The sequence below is a fragment of the Seriola dumerili genome, unplaced genomic scaffold (assembly GCF_002260705.1).
Source record: "Seriola dumerili isolate Sdu_G_001 unplaced genomic scaffold, Sdu_1.0 BDQW01000167.1, whole genome shotgun sequence".
NCBI lineage: Eukaryota > Metazoa > Chordata > Actinopteri > Carangiformes > Carangidae > Seriola > Seriola dumerili.
Window position 1 is genome coordinate 880,710 of NW_019174422.1, and position 24,171 is coordinate 904,880.

General features: G+C 42.9%; 1 protein-coding gene across 1 annotated transcript in view; it reads right to left on the reverse strand.

Moving 5' to 3' along the window:
* Positions 1 to 24,171, reverse strand: part of nrxn2 (neurexin 2) — a 630,539-nt gene that overhangs the window by 16,976 nt on the left and 589,392 nt on the right. Inside the window, exons 19-20 of the mRNA XM_022752210.1 lie at positions 16,847 to 16,936; positions 3,753 to 4,078 (exon numbers count right to left, since the gene is read on the reverse strand). Coding sequence (XP_022607931.1) covers positions 3,753 to 4,078; positions 16,847 to 16,936 — 416 coding nt within the window. The remainder of the gene's footprint in view (positions 1 to 3,752; positions 4,079 to 16,846; positions 16,937 to 24,171) is intronic.

The window sequence follows — 24,171 nt, forward strand, 5'->3', positions numbered from 1 at the left end:
CCGTTAACAGTGCAGAGTGAATATTTTCTCATCTTTTGAACTGATGATTCAACCAGTTTCATGCCGATCGAAGCCGTGCTCCAGCTGTGAGTCACGCAACATTTTCTATGGGAAAAATGAGAAAGGGCCTTTTAATTCAAAAACAAGTCGTGGGCTCTCCTACTTCTTAACATCATAATGAGGTGAAAAGGAAATGGCTTTGGAAATGTGTTTATATTATAAGGTTATTCTTCTTCCTATTCTTCTTCTTCTTAATACAGAATAAGACGCTGTCAGATCAGCGCCGTAAGGGATAACTTATGTCTCACTTTTCTACAAACAAAAATATATAATGAATGCCATCAAAATAATTTGAAAGATGCTGTAATCACGTTTGAGCGTTTAATCTGTAAGAATTTAACCACTTCTGAAACCAAGATTATAAAGTAGAGGGTCATTTAGAGGTGAAAGCACATGACTAATCTAGGTGCTTAGTAAATTTAACAGTAATGTTAATAGAATATGTATGACTAATTACAATGCCGTGTTTATATTCTACCCAAATCTGAGCTACCTGAGGTCCTCATCTGTGATTTTGATTGAGTTGGAGTTGTATGACTTCTGGGTCTGAGTATGTGACTTTCTTTTTTCTTGTGTGCTCAGCTACGATACACACCACCGCTCATTCATGCTAAATACCCAATTTTCCTCTATTTATTCCAAACTGCTTTTTCTGCCATAAATATAAAAACAAACAAACCTACTTCCTGTGCACCACAGGCTTTTTCCCAGGACAGACAGACCAGACTCCGAGTGTTTAGAAGAGCAAATATAAAAGATTTCATGCACTGTCTAGAGCCTCTCAGCTGTTCAAAATCAATATAATCCTCAAACTTCCGGGATTTTTTGCCTAATTTTACCATACTACAACTGTGTCTCCTCTAACTATATTAAAATAACTGTCTTTTCCCTCCCTTCACTGTTTTATTCATGCAGATGAGCTTCCCAGACTCTCAACACCTCTTTGCGAGTGAGAACAAATTCCAAAATGAAAAAATACTCAGGACTATGTAACCAACTACACACCCCAATCACGATTTTATGTGTTTGTACACACAGCAAAATAATCTCTCTTCAGTCAAGTATGTGGATGAGTGAATCACTGGTAATGTCTATTCATTCTCAAGCACATATCCTAATGCTATTTTAGGCTATTGTGATGATACACTCTGTTCAGCTAGGTACATAATAATAATAATAAAGAAGAAGCTGTTAAAATGTACGTACACAAGCTGAAAAATAGATTCTCAGCAATAAAAAGCACTCCAAAGAAGGGACTCTGCTTTTTTATGACCTAACATAAACATCTGTCAGCAAGTGCAGTACACATTAAGACTTGTAACAACAGAGAAGCAGACAACACTCAGGGTCCTTTGCTATCCTAAAATAGTTCCAGATAATTTATCAAACGGGGCTGCCAATTTCACATCACAGACCGCTGCTGTAAAAGCTCATTATATGCTGAACACGGAAGAACATTTCTGCCAAGAAGTCTGGAGGCCAGAGATACGATATTGAACTGAGTGGATGGCTACATGTGACATGTTAGAGTCGGGTTCTATTGATCTAATGTATAGAGAGAAGAGGCAGAAACACTAAACCACGGACGATTCATCTAAGTGTGTCTTGCCAACGAGGGCTCATACAAGACAGCGTTGCCTGTAAAAGTGCTTTGACTGACCTTTGAGCCCAAAAATTCTTACTTGCTTGTAATTACATGGCGGCTTCAAACATGACTGAAAGCAAATGCTTGAAGGAACGTTTCCAAACACGACCACCTTCACATTTTCTTTCAGTTGGCATCAGAGCACTGCTTTGATGAGGCTATAAAGGCTTTGTTAAGCGACTTTTTATAAATGTACAAGAGGAAGGAAGAAAATAACAAAAAGGAGTCGATGCGAAACTAGCTTTCCAATTTTCTTTGAAGTCAGAGTTTGCGATACAAAGTGGCGTGAATTGCCCACTCGTGCCATCAACAGCTTCACCTTCACTTCGCGCTAATTGGCACTGCTGTGTTTATTCGAATCTGCTACAGTTTGAGATCATGATAAAAGGACAAAGAATGAGCTGGTTTAAATATATTCAGAATCTGCTGATCATGGTTGTCAGGGACGGACGAACGCGAGCGGCTTGCTGACTGATCTCAGATAAGCTTCTGTGGACATGAATAGGACTAATGAACAGCACTGAATAAGAGAAACACGCTGGTAATTGGCACCTTGCCTTTGTGTTTCCTGCAACATCATCAAAGTTTGAGGGATGGCTGAAGTTTAAAGTATGAAATGAGCAGCTTTTAAAGACGAGAGCTTTCAAGTAGTTGTAGTACAAAGTGATTGCAATAATGTAGAACTAGCTGACATAATATACATCCAACATAGATATGGAAAAGAAACTTCCAGTGATGACCTGGATCACACTTTAACTAGTTACGTGTTACTTATGGATGGAATTATAGTGAAAATAGATTATTCCCCTTTTTTCTGGGGACCCCCAGGAACCCCCTCAAGAACCCCGAACCTAACTGTAAGAACCAGTGCCTTAGACCGCCAAAATCTAAGCCGTTCCTCCCTGAGTCCAAATGGACATTTGTGCCAAATTTGAAGGATTCCCTTGAGGAGACCCTGTGATATTGCACTCACAGGGCCAAAACTGTGTTTTGTGAGGTCACTGTAACCTTGACCTTTGACCTTGACCTTTGACCATCACAATCTAGTCAGTTCATCCTTGAGTCCTGGTAAATGTTTGTGCCAAATTCGAAGAGATTCCTTCAAGGTGTTACTGAGATAACGTGTTCACGAGAATAGGATGGACAGACAACCTGAAAACATAATGCTATGCAACAAGGTCTTTTTGAACCACACACAGCTTATACTGATTGGATGTTTACTGGAGCGGCATGGTCCTCCCTGGAACACATGCAGCCTGTTGTTAAGTCTTTTTATGAGAGTAAAGAGCCTGAATGCCCCACCTTTTCCCTCCTCCACTTCCCTACTGTTAGCTAATTGTTGCTTACCATGATGGCTATGTAGCAATGGCTACATTTATATGCATATGTGGATAATCATCGTACCATAAATCACAGCCATGTGTGTGAATGTGGGAGAATCACAAATCTCAGTTTATGGCACTATAAGTTGTTGCGCTGTTGCAGCCTCAGGATTTCCTCTTGATTATGTTCCTTCCCTCCTCCAGCCTTTGTTGATCTGTCTAGATGTGCTGTAATTTCCAGCGTCTTTCCCACGTCTGGGGTTTAGACAGCTACATCTTCTTAGAAGAAATCAAAATTGCCGTGTTGATTGGTCTAATAGGACTAACCGCACAATGCTGCTCTGTGACTCGCTCTCAGGCTGTGGGCTGTTTGAACATCTGAACGTGGCTGAGGGCTGACAAGAGGAGGCTAACACACAACACTGTGCTGAGTGTTCGACCTTGCAGCTGACGTATGATTCCTTTTGAAATGCACGTCTGCCTGTCCAAGAGGGTCATCTGGTTACTTGGCCATGCTGTTTAATCTTTCAAATATTGTTCTCAGCACTTTGAGATTTTGGATGAACTTTACAGAGCCAATTAAAAAGTAACTGGCAATGTTTCATCACAACGCACTGCACCAAAATATCTCAGTGACTCAAACAGCAGCCTTCTTTTAGCTACGGCTCGTTTTTTTTAAGCTTCTCAGTATGAGTCACGTAAACAAGCCAGGATCACACACTCACCTGTGTCACACTGTCCCTCATGGTGGGCGAGCGCTGTTTGCGGGTGGTGGTTGTGGCCATGGTGGTGGTTGTCTCCATGATTGTGGTGGACATGTCAGCCAGCGGGGTGGTGGAGGTGGTGTCAGTGGTGAGCACCGAGGGCACGTCACCCACCAGCCGCAGGTTACCCTGGGTCTGGACATTGGGGTCACCCTCAGCTGCCAGTTTGAGAACCTGCAGGCCGTTGTAGTACAGACCTGAGATCTGGCCCTGGAAGTGACGCCCCGTCTCTCCACCGCCACCGATTTTGATGAATGCCTGGCTGTTGAAGATGGTCAGCTGGCGACCTGGTATATGTAGATGAGGAGAACGATGGAGAGATGAAGGAGAGAGAGGAAGTAGAGGTAAGAGAGACAGAAAAGAGGGGAAGAAAAAGAGGGAAAAGGCAAAGAGTATAAATCAGTCATGGTCTCTGGTGAGCTTGCACATATAACACAAAGTAATACACAGGCATAGTGAGAAACGGAGGAGATAGAGGGACTGTTTTGATCACATGGGATTTCCTGAGTAACACTTTAGGGAGATTGGATCCTGGCTCGCTGCAGCTGCAGCCATTATGGAGCTGGGCACGTGCCACTCTCCCAGAAAGACAGCCTGAATCTGACAGTCAAATAGATTGTGGGGGCAGTTGTGGCCTGACCCTGAGACTGAGAGTTCACAGCGAAATGCATCTCATTTGCTCTGAGATGGAATGCATTAGAACAATGCTGGGTCTGTGTCATTGACCTCCAATGCACCTGTGCTGCACAATGATAAAGTACCTCTGCCAGCGGAGAGAAATTTCGCCCCCGTTTTGCCATCCAAAGGAGGAAAATAAGATCCTCATTGGGAGGAAATGTTTAATTCAGCAGGGGTTGTCCCTCACTGTGGTCATTACCATTCATCTGGATGGATGGATGGATATAGGGAGGAGAGGGTCGACCATTTATCCAGGGTCCAATACTAATGTGTTACCAGGACTTGTGGTGAAGGGGTGGAGTGGGGGGGCTGGTCTGACAGGTGTAGTTTTTCTCCATGGATTTTCTTCAGCTGAGGTCACTTGAGGTTTAATTTATACTATTTTCTTTTTGCTACCCCATATTTGCATCCTGGCTCTCCTCAGGGACATCCCACCATCCCACCACTCGGACTGATGCACACTTTGCCCCCTATTATGAGTCATGTGGAGATGAGAGTAGAGGGAGGGGGTGTTACTGTTGGAAGGATGTGGGTTAAAGACAGACCTGATGAGGTAATTACTTAGAGAGCAGGGATGGGAGAAGGCAAAGAGCTTTTTTTATGGATTAATCAATCGCTGTAAGGAAAGAGGGAGTTTGTTTGTTTGTGAAAGGAATACTACACTAATGTGTGCATGCGAGAGTGAAATACAGACTCTCTACTGACGGCAGGCTACGGACCTCTGAAATGAGAGACCCCTCTGCTCTGATGGTAGTGTGTGTCTCCGTATGTGTGGGCGCATGTATTTAGATTTATTACTCGTTACGGGGGTATGGGAGACTACTCCTCAGTGCACATATGCACCTCGTGCGCATGTTATTTGCTGAAACTGACTTCTGTGACTTTAATTGTGTGTAATGATAACAAATGAATCCTCTAAATGTCTTTTGAATGTTGCTGTTGTTTTCTCTGTGGGACTGCGAGCCAGCGAGGACAGCCTGTCTCCTCGTCAGCATGGAGGCACCGGGGACAGGCCCGAGCTCCATTTGTTTTCAATAACGCGAACTGAGATGGTGCTTCATCACCGTAATTATGATTTACTCTCCGTCTATATGGATGCACCCGTTCTGATGTATGGGTAACACCCGTGTGGGTGGGTCTATCAGAGAAATGTCGATTAATGCACATGGCCATGTGTGTTGGTGTGGTGTGTGGGCGTGAAACCACATGTTTTACTGTAGGTTTTCTGTAAGTATTCTGCAGAAGTGTTGGAGAGATAAATCTATTCCACTGAGATGGGTCATTACACATGTTATCCCATTATCAGATCATTAGGCCCGTCAGGGGCCCACGAGGGACCTAGCTCCCATCCCCTGACTTTATAATGATGAGACTTAATGTCTGGCATATGCACTGTTGACATAATAGCTGAGTCTCACTCTATTATCTCAACACTTAGCATGTTTGGTATGGGAGTGATACTGCGATGAACAGAGGGAATGGGAAAGACAGATTGTCAAATTGTGGACATCAGCAGGGAAAATACAGGAGAATAACTGTACTTGTACTTGTGTAGAGACAGAGAGAAACATCACGCATACAAAAACCACAAAACAATATGAAAAACAGTATCATCCCACCTCATGGTCCCCCTGCATCCATTAACAAGAGGACACATACAGTACATTCACACCAACACATCAGCCCAGAGGGTCTCCCATTTCAAGCAGCCCCAGTTGGCCCCCCAGCTCTCCACTTAAAGGGGTCATGAAAGGGAGGAGAAGTTGAAGAGACACATGTTCATCAATTCCTGAATGCTATCTGACCCCCTTGAGTTTCTCTACAAAACGCTTCACTCACACAACCCAGTGTGCGAGCAGCATGTCCGAGTCAGAGGATGATCTGTTCAGGCAAGACAGTTTAGTTAAGAGTATTGGAGTGTGTGTGTGTGTGTATGTATGGGGGGGGGGGGGTTTACTATTACAGCAGGTGACAATGTCCTCTGTAGAAAAAAAAAAAGTGCAGAAAGATGAGCCCTCCATCTGACAGAGAGACAGTGTAACAAAGAAGAAAGGTGCCCTCTAGACTAGATGAGGGGAAATCAGTGTTTGTTTTTGTAGCTGTCTGGTCAGGATGAGACTCTAACAGGCCCTGATTTAGTTATTGTTTCAGGGTCTGCTGGGTCAAATCAAAAGTGACATGTGGTTTTAGAGCCAATATTGGTGGCGGGCATGAATGGGGTGGGGGTGGAGAGGGAGAGGGGTGTGGGGTGCTCTGCATGACACGCAATCACAGCACTTAATATGACAGAGCTGGATGTGGCGCTGCTGCAGAGGGGAGGGTGTGTGTGTGCGTGTATAATAACTTATGAAATATGTCAGTGAAATGACCTTTATATGTGTGATAGCTGGCCTTTTCAAGGAGTGTGTATTTGCCCAACATTTATTTACATACGCCTTTCCCTTTGTGTGTTTATGTGTGTTTGGACAGCTGTGTGTGTGCGTAGTCGACAGCCCCGTGCACTGGGTTTGCACATTGATGAGGGTCTATTGAACCAATTTGGTGCGATCGGGTGGCTGCTGCCTTGCCTTTCTCCCCGGGGCTCTTAAGGTGATAGACACTTAATGGGCAGAGGCCTGTATATATGGGAGGGGCCTGGCAGGGGGATGAGGGGTTGGGATGGGTGGGTGGGTGGGTGGGGTGGCAGGCAGCCAGCCACTCATTATAATAGACATTCACAGCCGTACACAAAGCCTTAATTAACTGCAGTGCAGCAACTGGAATGGTCAGGCTTCTGCAATGAGCTGCTGCAGACACAACTGACTCAAGCTCGATCTGTCCTTCTATCTTTTTATCCATCCATTTGTCTGTCGGTCTGTCTGTCAACCTATTAGGGCTGTTTAATTTGAATTCAATAAATTTAATTTTGATTGTAAGACTAAAACATGATTTAAATAAATTTTTCTTCTTGTATAAAATAGATGAGCTAGAATAATAGAAGAGTGGCATCAATTGTAAGAGCAGTTGTTATGCATATTCAAACCAGACTAAGGCCCTATTCAGACCGGGTATTAAAGGTCCAATGTTGTATAAAGCAAGATTTTCTTGTCTTGATTTCTTTTTTCTTGTTTGATTATAAAGCAGGTCAAGGTTCTATATCAATACTGTGAAAGTATCAAGGCGCTCAGTGCAGAGAGAAATGCACACAGCCTGTATTCAGAAAATGAGCCTTACAACGACCCTTCAGAACTTCTGTAACTTTTCTTTCTCAAGTGTTTACTTGAAATTAGCTATATTTTTATTGGATCACTCAGGAAACACCTGTTGTTACTAGAGCTCCAGAGAGAAGCCTGAGAGAGCAGATGGTTTTTGATTCTTAAAACCATGAATATATCTTCTTATGGATCAACATTTCAAGTAAAACACAGGAAAAATGTAAAATATGGGACCTTTAACATCCATATCAGCTGATCCAATCACAAGTGGGATCTGATCACCCAGACCACATTCGGAGGTGGTCTGGGCCACATGTGGCCACATTCTTTTAGCAGTGTGAACGCAAAAGGTCATAATGAAGGGGCACCTACACGACTGATGTCATTGAGGTCCGATCACAAGGTGTCACTCGAGATGCATGTTAATATCAGGTCTGAGTAGGGCTAAAGAGTCTACAGCCATGGCAGCAACTTTGTAAAGCTGCACTCAGGCACAGTAGTGATGTATAGGGGGTATAATGTTTATTATGTTCATAACATTTTCTAATTAGCACCAAACACAAAGTGTAACTGAAGCTAATGGGAATTGGTAATACACTAAAATTACAGCGTTGACCTAGATGAAAAGTTAGAGGATAATCAAAGTTGTTACAGTTCATCCTGAGGAAAAACATGAATGTCTCTGTGGCAATCCATCTATCTATCTATCCATCCATCCATCCATCCATCCATCCATCCATCCTCAGGGAGAAATCTGTGAGAGTTTAGTTAATTTCTTCTTTCGCTTCCCCTCCTAACTCTGTCAGTCCCTATTACATTTAAATCCATATATCATGTCCTCATTAAATCCATAGGGGGAAATGGAAAGCACATCAACGCACACAGTGCCCCTCAAATTGTCACAACAAAGCAGAGTAAAAATAGCTCAGGGTAATGGAGAGATATGCATAGAAACACACTAGAAACTGAGAGTGAAGCGACATAAAGACTGGAGGAGCAGCCTGAGAAGGACTAAGCAGTCAAACATATATTACTTATAGTCATGTTAATCCAAAGGCTAGGCAGAGATTGATGAGGATTGTGTGTCTTTTTCTGCCCATTTCAAAGGTTTCCTTGTGCTTCAGAGGTACTGCAGCGTGGTAAATCTTTGCTGCTGTCCTACAGGCTGGAAAAATCGTATCGTGGTTAGGAGCTGTACGGCCCTTGTTGCTTAAATAGGGCATCTGGGTAAAAGGAGGCGGGCATGACTATTTCTATAGGCATTATCATCCGCAATCACACCCGCATTTGGTTGGATCCCCCCGTGGGCTTAGTGGCTGATAGCCTAGCAGGCGTCATAGAGGAGTGAGAAGTGCTCTGACTTCGATTTCCTTGCAGGCCACATGCAGCATGTGGCCTGCACGTCACAGCATCTTGTGCAGCTGGACGGGGGGTGGGGATGGTGGTGGCTATTTTTACATTTATAATCAGATATATAAAGAGTGCAATGGATGGAGGGACACACACAGGGAGTGGATGACAAGCTTGATAAAAAGACCAAGAGGAATAATGCAATTAAAGACAGAAGAGTCAGACATACAGTCATACACACAAGTAAGATGGTAAGAAAAAAGTGGGAGGGAGAGAAGTGAGGTAGTGGTATGAATAGTAAAAGAAAGCAGAAAGACACACGTAGGTGATATCGAACCCTTGGTGAATTGCCTCTGGCTTCCCACCCTCCTTTTCAAGTGGCGTGGGCTAATCACATGGTTAACCTTTTGGTAATGACAGGGTGTTATGATATGTACCTGTCTGAGGCTGAGGCCACAGCTTCCTGCTGTATATGTCTCACTGCATCGCTGTTGTCTGACCAGAGAAGATGCTAATACAGAGGAAGTGGGTATACATTTACACAGGGGTGGGAAGAACACTACAATAACACGCTCAGCTAGACGTGCTGTTAAAAGTACTGGTGTGAAAATAGACTTGCTGTAAGCCAAAAATATAGAATATAAATTATATTCATTATGTTACTGAATAAAATGGGATACTCTGTAAGGGATGGTTGGAAAGGATAATTCCATCTTCCGACAGTAATGATAACGTTGTACTCACAAAGTCACTAAAAAGATGTCTGGGAGGAGACAGCCCCCAGCGGTTCCAAACAAGCAGTATTTGGGTGAATGATCCCAAATAGTCCTTTGTAAACTGTGGTTAAATGTGCACATGGTTTTTTATTGTGTAAAGGTGAAGATTATCAGGAAGGAATGTGGAGTTTGCCTTGATTATCTTTGTCAAAATGCAAGTGAACTGCTTCTCAAAACACTGTGGTGGAGGCAATTTAGCCGATTTGTTCACTTCCAGTGGATCTTCACTGCAACACGAAATTACTACCTCCAATTCAGGCTTCCTTACGCTACCTGCAAATAAAGTGGTTTACATAATCTGGCTAGACTTTTGAATTGTTTACAACCTGTCTGAGTATGTGATGTCGCCATTCTCCAAGATCTTAGTAATTACTTTGGTGAGTCAAGAATACATCAGAGTGAAGTGGCAAAAACTAAGAAACTAAGGAGATATAATCCAAGTTGTAAAAGGCGTTCCAGTTTTGTTTCTGTATGGTTTGGCAGGACCGCAACAGCGGGGCCAGTGCTACACTCTGGAATGTCCCTGACTGACTGACTGACTGATCATATTTCCACTATTGGTCAGCCGAGTGCCTCATCAATTGGTTGGAGCTTCTGGATCAAACAGGTTCTTTTAGGGGGGTGTTTACAGCTGCAGAGTTGCCAACTTAGTGATCTGTCACTAGATTTAGAGACTTTGTTTCAAAGAGACTGGGTACAAACCTGGTTCAGGTCTGGACCATGTGTTGATGCCAACCAGGGGCTTAGGACTACACCTCTTGTTTTGGGCAGTCTACTGATCCACTCTGGTTTTCTGGCTGCTTGGGAACTGCGGGGAAGAGGAGGAGCGCTTCCAATACACTAAGCCTCACCTCCATTACGGAAAATCAACTACTTTCACATGTATCATTAGTACTAAGGAGGCAGAGGAATAACTAAACGTAAGACACGCCGAGCAGAGAGAGCAGGAGCTGAAATCTCAGCTCAGTCTTTGTCTTTCATTTATGTGTTTATGTTAAGTTATGTGATTTTGTCGGCCGACATCGCAGTTACCAAATCAGGATTTGGCCACAGGTGGTCCAGACATATACTAGTTTTGACCTGGTCTTATTCATTTGGAGAAAGTTTGAATTTCTGTAGGTGGCTCTCTTTTCTCTGTCTGTTCAGTCAGGGCGACTATAACCGCTCACACTAACACCTTTGTATGTATTCTGTCTGTTGTAGGAAATGTAAAATGGCATCACTTCCTTCGTGCCTGAGGATTTTTCAAATGACAGACCCAACCATGGATTTAAAAGCTTTTATCAGTTGGGTACAGGTTGCATCACTCTTGTCTGATGTCAGTTTCAAATAGAGCGCAGGATCCTCTTTATATTACTTCTTTGACCAAAAGTGAACTGCCTTGAGAGCTGTTGCACTAACAGGAGTAATAGCAAGTTCCCCAGTTGCGGCTTTGCATCGGTGCACCATCCTCCTTGACTTTTTTTTCTGAGCAGACAGAGAAATGGCTTGTCTCAGATGAGCTGTGGTCGGTAATTACTAGCTGAGCTAAGCCAAGCCAAGCCGTGGAGTGGGCTGGGCCTGGGCCACGCTCGGCTTGCTAATGCACAGATTGCTTGTTGGAGGCTGTGAAATAATGGTTGTATGTCTGCTACAACCCCCAGAACGTGGGTGGAGAGGAGGAGAGGGGACAGGAGCTTGATACCATGCTCTCGCTGGTCATACTCCCTCCCCTGGCTGCCAGCAGCTAACCTGGAGGAGGTGGTTGTTGGAGGAGGGCAGGAGGGGGAGTTGGGGAGGTAAGAAGATGATCTAAGTGTACCTATCCCCGGTGGAGGGAATGTGAAAAGGACTTCAGCTGCAGAGAGCAGTATCTTCCTCCCTGCACCGTCATCATTATGCCTCTCTCATCCTCCTTCTACTCCTGTTATCTCACAGAGAGGAGGGATGCCATATGGTTGCAAGAGGCTTCTATCTGAAATGTTTTCTCTTAGCTGAGTTGCAGGGTGGGAGGGATGGCCCAGAATTCACCTCTGTCAATACACTGCTTTGTGATGTGCAGAACAGAAAGCTGGACTGTTTGCATACAGAGTCTTTATGGGTTTGTGTTCACAAATCCTTCATTCGGCTCAACAAACAGGAACTCCCCCTATTTCCATTTTCTCCTCTGAAGAAAAAAAAGCATGAGGAGGGAGAAAGTCGAAGAAGACTGGAGCACAATGGGGGTGGGGGGGGGGGGGGGGGGCATGCTGACAAAGTCAATTATGAAGTGTTCCCAAGTTATCTCCTCGGCACAAGGCTCTCTTTGGTAATTAAGAGTGTTTAGCTTTTTTGCTCCTAAGAAGTTGGGCTGGTTTGGGTAGAACACTATGAATTAATTGTGTCTGACAATGGAGATGAGGGGCCAAATGTGGCATGAAGTTCGACTGAAAGGTTTCTGCGGCAGTGTGGAGTCTGGAGGTCCTTGAAGGCAACAGAGGGTGCTGAGAATGTGGCTGTAAAATCTGCAGCACTGGTGACAGTACATTGTACATGCTTAATCTGTGATCCTATATCTGTATGTAGATCTTAAACAAGTGATACTGTTGCGGGACAGACAGAGAGAGAGATATGAGGAGTAGCTGGGGACAATCTTCTCTCTTTTTATTCACTCCAGCTGTGACTGCGCTTGTTTTTAGGCTATTTCATGGTAGGGGACCATGAAATTACAGAAAAGTGTGGCTTCTTTTCCAGCCACAGAGCTGCTTCCTCGCAGCCACTTTTCTACTCATGAGCAAGCACGTTAACATTCAAACTGTTTCCCCCTGCTTCCCTCAAATATGGCCATAATAGTGCATAGAGATCAAATTTGAAAACAAGATAGTAGCTCAGCAGGATACAAAGCTCATCATAGGGGCACTGAAAGACAGACTTTGCTCTGTCTTGAGTGCGGCATGATGTGAGGGAATCTCTGAAATGAAGCCGCAATCACGAGGAGCAGGTCTGGACCAATGCCTGGCCTGGAGATGTTGATTTGGGCTCTGGCCCCACACCAAGTGAGAGAACTTGATTGCTTTCGATTAGGGAATGGGGGGAACTTACGCCAGGCCATTAAACACTGCACATTAAACCTGGTTCTTCAACTTGCATTTTAGGTGACAGAGACCTGGTGTCCTAGTATCCCTCCTTTCTCCTCCTTCCCTGCAACTCATGTCACTCAACTCAGAGCTTGATCATCCTGCTGTTGGGGGGGGGGGGGGGGGTCCACAGGGATAGACTCCTTGCTAGAAGAAGCTGTGAAGCTCCCAATTCTGGAGGGAGCTTAATATGCCTCCTTGCTCATCTGCTAACAGGAACAACTAAAGGAAACTGATTCCTGCTGGGTTTTGTGTAATTTTTATTTTCTTGTGGAGCTCCCCGATATGTCAGAAGCTGCAACACATTATTATTGTTTCTAAAGAAAAAGACTGATGTAGGCGAACGGTTGCCAAGTTTTCGGCGAAAACACAGGATGACAGATCCATCACGAGGAGGAAGAAAGATGCGAGGAAAAGGAGACGTATTGGAGGAAGTTGAGGCTCAGATAGAGCTGTTGAAAACTTTTGGGACTCTAATTCTTCCCCTCCATTGAGTCTCTGTAATGGCTGCCATTTTGGATTTAGTCATCAGGCACAGAGATGGCCAGAGATGCTCACTCTGATCTGCCTCATACACAGTAGGGGAGATGGGATAAGGGCTTCAGAATAAGACGCAGTGACACAGTGCAGCTCTCCTTTAGGACACTGCTGGCTCCACTGACTTCCATTGCATCCTGGTATGATTGTAAGCAATTAGTGTTCTTATTTTACTTCTGTCCACAAATGAACATAATTGTGCAGGAGTCTTGAGATTAATGGATGAGATCTGACAGATGTGGAGGTTTACCATGACTTTTTGCAGAACTGACGAAACATTGAAAGGACTTGAGGAGAGAGGAGACCCATGGGGCTGATTGTTTTGTGTGGTCTGGTCAAGAGCCCGTAAAGACCCTTTAAGGCATTGATGCAATAAAATCACCAAAGATTAGAGACCAGTGACTGTATATAAAGATAGACCAAATGTCTCCACTCCCACTGCACAAAAATGAAGCCAAAATATCCCACATATCGGCGCTGCCATCTTACTTTGGTGATTTGGAGTCATATATCTGCCTCACCCAATCGCAAGTCAGTCACGGCTGTCACTAATGACCTCACACTCTTGTTTAATTGCATCAAATAACTAATTAATACCAAGCTTGTCAGAAACATCAACACTATAACAAACATCAGCATGATTAAATACCTAAAATGACAGAAAATTTGACTATTTTTTAGTTTGGCCCATGTCCCATCCACTAACACGGAAGGGGTGAGGTTATTGACCTGCACTGCAGCCGCCCACCCGGGGGGCAATCAAGATGTTTAGGCTTCGCTTTTTGGGGAACTGTCATGTTGTCCATCTTTATATACAGTCATTGTTAGACACCAAAAACCCCATATTGGTAACACAGCCGGGACCATTAGTACGGATCTATTACATGAGGGATGATCCAGACTGTCTACCACACAACAGATTGTCTCTCATTCAAATGTTCACACACCATTCACCCAGAATAGCAAACACCACATTACATAACAACAATACATTCCAAACATTTTCCATTTCCTGAGTGGTGAAAACAATAAATGTTAAAGGGACCTTGTTAAAATGATCCAGAGCAGGTGCATCATTTTTGAATTTGGTGTTCAGTTATTTGCTGTTTTAACCCTCTGAGTTTTGCATTACACGGAAGTGGAAACAAGGGGTAGGAGCTGCCACATGGAGGTTTTTTTTTCCTTTTAGTAGAAGTTAGAATTTATTTAGCTTTTTATTTAGTTTTTGTCCCGAGCGACGGCCGCAACCTGTCCAAGTTCTTCCAAATACTGACATCCAGGTCCAATTGCATTCAAACGTTAAAACATAATTTATAACAAGGTTATAACTGAGGGCTCTCTGAATTTGTCACCAGCAATGGGCAAAGCTGGAAGATGTACCCAATCGTTTCAGTTTAGGTCCAGCGGTGGAGACGGGGAGTGATGAGAGCAGCCCTCAGCAGTTAGTGGGGGTGGAGTTTGATTTGCTGTTAGGTGGTTAGATTCTGCTTAGAAGGTTCTTAGCTTTAGGCTCTAGCTGCTTCCTTATCAAAGGAACAAACAGCTTTAACCCTTTGAGCTCTGATATGTCCGCTAATCCCACTCTTTATCTAGGCTAATACGTCCTTATTGTCATCTCAGAAAAATCACTTTGCCTCTTCAGTCCATGACGTGTGTATGACCTCTTTTTTTTTTTCTTTAAAAAAAAAAAAAAAGAATCCAATCAAATTAACAAATAAGCGACCCTGCACATTCTTCTGAACACGTGCCCTGATCAAAGCCCTCACTTGAGTTTTGATGGAAATTATTTGTTTATTTCATCTTCCTACTTTCTCCCAACGCTCTCGTCTAAACGACTGGATGCAGACTCATTTCAGACTATAGAAGAAAGAGAATAATACATTCAGTTTCAAGCTCATTCTCTTTAGAGTTTCATCGCATGCACAAATTATTTCGTAAGTGGGTAAGTCATTTTTTATTGATCTGGTTTTTCATTCAACTTTCATCTCTCTAGCCTTTTTAATTCTGATTTGTGTCCTGACTACCCTGAGCAGAAGAGCACTTCTCAACACAGGGAGCAGGGAAGTCAGTTGGTAGCAGCTGCAGACGAATGCAAGGATTGTTTTGTTTGCATCAAATAAATATGTGCTTAATTTATCTTGTTTGTCTGTCACATGAATACTTCATTTTATCTTCTGAATCCTCTGAATTTGTTCAGTATTCATTCACAATGCAGATTTAGGGGAACCTCTAAAGCTAACTGGTAAATGCTTGAAACTCTTAATTCATGATAATTAATCTCTCCGCAAACAAGTCCTTACTGTAAAATCTCAAGAGTTTTGGACGTTCTGATAATCTACATCAAAACCAATCATTTGTATAGATTGACATCCTTATATTTTTGCTTTTATTCTGCTAAATTTTACCATCTGTCTCTATCATTAACTACCATTGTGATGAGACATAAATGTCTGCGATGCTTTTGCTGCAACACAGAAGTTATTCTAAAATTCATCTCTTTCTTATCTATTTTTCTTTTTTTCTTTCTTTCTTTCCTTCCTTCTTTCTTTCTTTCTTCTTTTTTTTTTAAGAATCAACCACCTTCAGCAGCACAAACACACGGCACATGACAAAGACAAAGGGGTTGGGACATTCAGCACTCAAAGGGTTAAAGAGTCATCACTTTGACGGGACCACATTTGACCTTTCCGGCACTAGTTATGCATGATGTTAGGGCGGAAAATTGTGCCCACACGCTGCAATGAATGCAGACTGATTACTGAACAAACACTTCCACAGTCCCTTTAACTTTTAGTGACTTTCAAGGAGGGATTCTTGTTTCTTAATAAAGTCATGTTTCTTTTCTTTTTTTCTTCTTTGCTTTCATGAATGATTAAATATAATCAATGCAAGTTCACATTCAGCCAACAAAAGACACAGGAAAGAAGCAAATGGAATCAATAGGCTATTTACATGTGGTCAGGTTATTAGGGGGTTATGTCGGGTTATTTGGGGGTTAATTCTCTGAAGAGATGCAGCCCCAGTTTAAGGTGCTTTGGATATGGTCCCCAGGGTATCTACACACCAATGCTAGAGAATGATTATTACTGAACACCATGCTGTAATTCTTTTTTTCAAGGCCAATTATAGCACAGTGAATAGCTTCAACTGGCGAGTTTATAAAAGTATAGAAAGTATATGATAGAAAATAACAAATCTTGGTTTTCAGATACCAATTGAGAGTAATTGAAATGAATGAGTTTTAATGTATCAGCCAATCATTACAAGGCATGTTAAATTTATGGTGGATTATAGGGGACCTACAGTTCTATTAAAGAGCCAAATCACATTCACCCTTGTTGCGTGGCACTGCACCTCCTCCAGAGTGGAGGTTAACGGTAGGTTAGGTGGTTAGATCATTAGTGGAGTTAAATGGATTTTATTACCTTTGTCGAGTAGCCACTCGTCAACTACCCGACCGAGTCGGTATGGGATTCTTTGTCTAGCAATAGCCAGGCGCTCATTATCAAAGTTCCCTTTAAGAAATTTGGAGAAGACAAATTAAGAGACGTTACAAAAAAAATCTGGAAGTTGAAAGGTTAGAGGTTAGAAGGGCAACATAGCAAATGTTTAGCAAGTTATGTACTTTAAATCAGCTTTAGTTAGGACAGGAAGAACTTGAGGATGTGTTTTTGGGCTGGTTTGTTTGGTTAGACAAGTTAACAATCTTCTAGTTACCTTGAGTTTAAATGATTTTTAAATGTACTAACAAGTTAAACAGATTTATGAATTATTTAGATATAGTATGATTACATTTGTAGAAGTGCTAACTTAGGATAGATATCTGCAAAGTCAATACACTTTAGAAATCCATTAACAGTAATGAAGCAAATTAGGCTAGAATCACAGACAGAACCAGCAGTCATCGAACAACAGAATTACTACACTGTAAATGAATCAAACAGAAAAAAACAGTGTCAGCAATAAAGCATTGTTATTTCACATGACCATGAGATAATCACACAGTATCAAAACACATTGTCATGGTTGTTTCAAGGCAGACGTATTTTAGTTCCCATCACACACAAAGAGTCAGTGATTAGCAAATCACCACCTCCCAAATCTGTCAACAGGATGGCATTCTGCCCGTGGAGCATCACTTCACTTTGACTCTGACTTTTCTAATTCACCTAAAGTGAAAAGGATTTAGTGAAACTGTCAGCACTCTGCTTTTCTCTGACTCCCTTCCCCTCCCCCCTCCCCCCCTCACCCATGCATTAATTGAGCACTTCTCAGTGGCACTTGGCAATTAGCATCACTTCATCAGCGTGTCAAAGACGTTCCATGGCCGCTGTGCAAACTTATTATCCCTCGCTTCACTTTCGTCAATCTCGGGGTCATGTGGCGCACATCTCCAGCACCGTCAATAGAGATGGAGCTGGAATCAGGGGAGATGAGGGCTGATGGTGGCCAGGCTGGGGGCTTTGATGAGGTCTAGTGTGGCGGCAATGTCGCAGGCTCAATTAGGAGTTATTGTCTTTATCATTATAGGCTAAAAATCAGACAGCTATGCTGGCACAGTGATTAAAAAAAAAAAGAAAAAAAAAAGGGGTCAGGGAATCCCCAGGCGTCCTTGAGGAGGGACAAAGTTCCGGGGGGTTCCCAGAAAACGGAGAATATATTTTTATCATTATAATTTATGGGGAATATATATAATGAATGAGAAATTAAATCAAAAATGTATTACTTGCACTAGAATTCCACTCTAAGGGTGTGGTCACATCAAGTAGTTTATGTTACCGTATGCCATCAAGTATTCTTAATTACCCCCTTCTGCCCCGAGCACCATAGCACTCAGAAAAAATCAATCTACTTATGAGAGTTCCCACTGTTTTGTGGCTCGGTTATAACTGTGATCCAAAGTGAGCCACGCACACAACTGTGGTAAAGCAGACGTTTCCATAATGAACTATAGCTGTGATTTCACAGTAAAATCACCAGTGAACATTATCTTAAAAGTCTCAGCCCGACTTTCAGTCTGTTTTAGTGGTTTTGCGACATGAAATGTTGATGGGCTTGACAATTGCTGCAGAAATTATCTGCAGAGAGACAAGTTAGAGGCTGTGAGAGCAAACAGGGGAGCTCTGAAGTGAAATCCTGCATCCTAACTAGTATACTTTGATTTCGCTCCCCCCACTGCTTTGTGCTGCTGCAGTGATCTAAAATAGACCACCTCTCCTTTCTGCAGTACCTACTTCCACTCCCCAGGGGTCTCTCTACCCACGCCTGCCTGCGCAATAATGGCTCACATAGGCTGAGGAGGCGCGTGTGCGTGTACATACTGTACATGGACATGCACGGTTGTTTGTGCATGGGGGAAGAGAGCCACAGTGAAAAAGAGAAATGAGAACTGAACGGGGAAGGAAAAGCAGAGAGAAGGAAGAAGGCAGGGATGAATGAGAGGAGGCGGATGGATGGAGAAGTGTACAGAGGGCCAGCAGGTTGAACCTGGAAGACTATGTGGTTGCAATGTAACATATGACTCAGTGTCATTCATATGCTGCTTCTGAAGCTCTCTGTTCATCTGGGCGAGAGCTGACTCAGAAAGCGACGGATAGGAAATGAAGCAGTTAATTTGTTATTGGATGTTTTAATCTTTTGGATAATATATAATTGCCAGCAATGCTGCTTTTTATTACCTGCAATAATGCCTCAATTATCCCAATAGGGGGGCTGACAAATCCAAAAAGTGAAGCTATTAGTATTATTATTATTCATTTTTATTTTCCTGTAGTTTTTTGTTTGACTTGAAACCCACATGTCAGAGGCGGAATCACATTTTCATATTGTGCTTTATGTGTGATGGCAGATATTCATACTGGTAATGGCAGCAGACTGCTCTAAATGAAGAGAAATGAAACAGAATTGCAGCATCTAAATGTGACTAATTACATGCATGCGTTCACATTGCACTTAAGATTAGCTAGATGCTACTCTGCTGCCTGGAAAGGCAGGGCAGCAAATTACAGTGCAGCGCACATACACAATTTCAGAGACGGCATGGGCAGTCTGCAGCAATCACTGAATTAGAGAGGCAGGTAGCGCGAAGAGGACAGGGAACGATGGAAAAAAAGAACAGAAACTGGGAGGGGTGGGGTGGTGGTGGTGGTGGGGGGGCTGTTGAGAAAAGGCGATCAAAATAATAGCAGAGGGAATGGAAAATAGTGGGAGGCAGTGGTCCTTAGTGAGATGAATCAATCCTGTGTGTCGTTGTTCTCCTCCTACTGCTGCATCTGCTATCTCGTCCACAAATCCCGTCTAAATCTCCTCCCTCTTCTAACTTTCGTGTCTGAATCACACTGAGGCAGCCACTTCCACTGACTTAATCCTGTGAAGGATCCATTTTATCATCCAATTAATGTTTGGTAATGAGTTTGAACTGGAGGGATGCGGCTCTCCCTCTAGTGGCAGCTGTTATACACTGCACTCAATTTACTTCTAAAATGGTTTCAGTCTCCCTCTTCCTCTGTGCCTCCTCTATGGAATCTTTCCTTTCTCTCTTGCTGCTATCGCTCTTTCATTAATCCCTTTTCCTTGTCTTACTCACTTATTCATTCCTCCTTGTCTGCCTCTTTCCCTCTAACCACTCTTCCTCTCTGCTTGTCCTTCCGTTGTTCTCAAACAATCATTCATCCATGCTTCATTCTGTCCTTTCTCTTACCCTCCTGCCAAAATCCATTTTCCATTATTTCTTTTTTAGCCTCTACTCCTTCCTCCCTCCATCCACTATGTCCTATTTCCCTCCCCCTCCCTTCTTCTAAAATTTCCCCTTATATTTGTCCGTTTCCCTTCAGTGTCTTTGTTCTTTCTTTTCCCTTTCTGTTCTTTGTTGTCAGTTCTTTCTTCTTCCTTCCCTCTTCCCACATTCCTCTCACTTCTTCCCTTAATTCCCTCCTTTTGTTTTGTTTACCGTCGCTCCATTTTATCCCTCCATCCTTCTTCCCTGCCTGGTAACACAGAGAGTTTAGTGCGAGGAGATTAAATGCAGTACATTGCAACGAGGGCTTTGCCATCCATTACTTCACACGTACACAGAGTCTTACTAAGTGCTTAGTGGGGAAAGTAATAAATGCTAAGAAGAAGAAGTGTGTGTACAGTATGCAAATGTGTGTGAATTCTTTCACTTGGGCAAACCAGGCTGACTGACAACATCCTCATGAACAATAAAAAACTGACTGAGGAATCAACAGACAATGGTTTTGTGTATCTGCACAAAACAAAAAAGACAGACGAGGTAAAGAAAACCGAGGGAGCGATGGAAACCACGGAGAACAATATGAGATTGTGAGTTTCAGTCGAACAAAAATGCATGAAGAGATACAAGAAAAAATGCCACAAAGTTCTGTCGGACAGGTTTTTGCATCATCTACACCGCAGTGTCAGAAAATCGAAATTCCTCTGTGTCCTGCTTGTTTGTTTGCTTCTGTTTGCGCTGGGATCCTTGGAGAAATAAGTCATTCTGAGTGAACCAGTGAAACTTTTCCCTTCTCACTCTTCTCCCCACCAGCTGAAGCCTGCTCTGCATGAGAATAGGGGAGGGGACCGATTAAACAGCTGGGCCCTTCTCTTCTCCCTCACTACCATTATCACACTCGCTCCGCTCCCGAGACAATTCCCTTTGCTTGATATGAAAGACGGTGAAACAATGCTATCGTACCTGGCGCTCAAGGAAATCTGATATACAAGAGAGAGAAAAATAAACCAGTAAATCAAACAGTGCTTCTAAGCTGTTGAGGAATATATTTTTTCTTTAATAACCTATCATGATTTATGGACACCAGTGGCTACGGTTGGTTTACACAAAGACTAATGTTCCCTTAAAGGTGCACTCCGCTGATTTTACATGTCAAAACCTATTCATTAATCATGTGGAGAAAAACGCTCAGCTTATGACTATAGTAGTGTTATTTCTTCTGCTGCTGTGGAGGAGCTTTGTCAAATCTGAGAGGACAACCTGGATGATGTCACAGTGATGTCATCAGGGTTATCTCAGCTTGAGCTTTAAACAAAAAAAAAAAAAACTCCAGGCTTAACACAGGCTTCTATTGAAGCTGGAAAGTAATGGGTTCTTACCAGATGTGCATTTCGTTGCATTTTGGGAAATGGAGGATACAGTTAATTCTATCCCTCACAAGCCGCCGCCCCCAACTTTAAGTAAGTGATATGCTACTGTGTTTCATGCTTCTGTAGTATTCCGATTATGAGCAGTTCCATGTAAATATCACAGCTCATTTACAATAATATGAGTAAACTCTTACACTGACTCTGTCCTGGATTGTGATGCATTTAGAAATATGGCATAATAAGATAATACAGCATTATCCCTTTAAGTGTTGATTCATGCTTTATATAGTTAATGTTCCCGCAGTCACAAGCCAGTTATTTGCTGAAAACGTGACCCCAAGCCTTTAATAAATAACTCACATTTCAGAACTGTGTCTTTCTAAGGCTTGTGGGTGTTCAAATGGCAAACTGTAAGGGCACATTATATGAGTATTGTGTTAATGATCTATTAGAGCTGTGATTCTTATTCTTATTCACAAGCCATACTGTATAATTGGTGGACATATGGAAAAAAAAAAGCTTGTGTATTCTAATCTGAGCTTGGAAAGTGATGTTTACAAATGATTGCAAAGTTTGTAGTTGTAAAACAACTTTGTAGACCTGTGCAATAAATCTGCAGAAATTCAAGTTTGTATGTGTGTAGAAAAGACTTGTATTTGGAAAAAAAAAAAAAAAGTGAATACTGTGAATAAAAACTATCAACGGTGAGGTTGTATTGAGGCACTGGGAAAAGAAATGCTTTTGTGAACACGTGTGTACAGATACAAAGCACAAAAACTGCGTCTAACCCCCCACTCGCACCGTGTGTGAAGGTTACAAGTAAGAATGCTGTTTTTACACCTGAATCTGAATGGACAATGACGATTCAGTCACAAAGCAGAGTCTAATCAGAGGGGAGGTTGTTGCGTTGCCTTCACCTCCGCCCCAGGTCCGGAAAGGTGTAGCAGATGGATGGTGGTACGGTGCACATGATGGCGCAGTCATGTGTATGTATGCAAACCCACCTGGGTCACAAAAGAGCCTGAGCTCTGACTCGACTCTGCTTTGTGAATTGCACTGACATTATCCAATCAGACTCAGGTGTAAAGACAGAGTCATAAATTTGTACTTTACATTTAGTGTTACGCACAGAGTGGGAACTTTGCTTTGTATCTGTACACAAAGCAATTCTTCTTTCACAATAAAGAGTTATGTAACCTCACCGCTGATTTTATTCACACTGTCTCTCTTTTCTTCTCCACAAAGACAAATCTTTTCTACAAATGTACAGACTTGAACTTATTTTACAGGTTGACTCAAAAACTACGAACTCTGGTTTGTGAGTGTTGCTTCACAAGTTCAAAACCTTTTTTACCCTTATTTGAACCCGTACATGAGCCATCAGATTGTGTATGTGTGAAGGTCAGAGGCTGGTCCACTCTTACCTACACTAGTCATGTATGTTTGCCCACCCAACAAGCCTGCGGCTCTGGACCCCCCTGAGGCTCACACCGTCCACCATGAAACACTCTCTCCACTCTGGAAGCCAGGAACCTGTCTTTCTTTCTCTTGCGCCTTGTGTGCGGCGCCTGGAGCAGCGGCTGGATTAACAGCCATGATGGGAATCGTTCGGGGTAGGTATCACAGCTGCTGTGCTAGGGGCAGGGCAAGGACATGCTGATTGACTGGCACCTCTGGGAGACACAAAGCGAGGTGGAGGATGGGCGGGAGACCTGTACGGCATGCTGGGAGTGTAGATTGTCTCCTTCTATGTCTGTCTGGGAGAGTGCTCATAATCCAACATATGAATCAGACACTGCTCCGTCTCGCTTTTTGTCTCCTTCCGTATCAGTGCATGTGTGACTACATGCAAGTGTGTGTGTGTGTGTGTGTGTGTGTGGAGACGGTCTAAGGTGCCAACTGTATATCATGTAGCTCTGCAGGCAGCCAGATGCCCTTGTACAGGACACCCACATCGGAAATCCATCCACGAGAATGGAGATTACATTGGAGACGATTGGCCACCGGCCATCCTGCTCTCCCTCCCTCTCACAGAAACCTCTCTCCGTCAGGCTAGCCTCGTTCTGTTTTTCATTAGGTAACTTTAGATGGATTGCTCTCATATCCACTGGGTGTTTTTGAGAGCAGACGGGGAGAGGAAACCACTGTCCCATGTACTGTAACCCTACGCTACTGAATGCTTCTCTGCAGAAGTCGTTTTTGTCTGTTATGACAGAGCAAGAAAGATTTCTGCACTAAAATCATGAAAAATTACACAATTATAAGAAATTCGTAGTAGAATGTTGAAATAATCTTAGGGCACTTAAAGCAAAAACTTTAAGCAGCTCACAAAGGGAAAAACTTTACATGATAATATGACGTTTTACAGCATTTTTTTTTTCCTCTCCTAACTCTTGAGTGAGTGCAGAGAAGTCATTTCTTGATGTAAAGCGCACAGGAAAAGAAAGCGATTTACCTACCCACCACTTCCCTTTGTTCAATGTAAATACATCGCCCACTGCTCGTGTTGGCATGCATTTGAAACGGATGATATCTTACTGTTTTAACTACTCATCTCTCTAACTCATCTTTCATCTTGTGCAGCACTTATCAATCCAGCTTTCATTCCTTTCCCTTCTCTCCTCTCACTTCGACAGGATTCCTCACC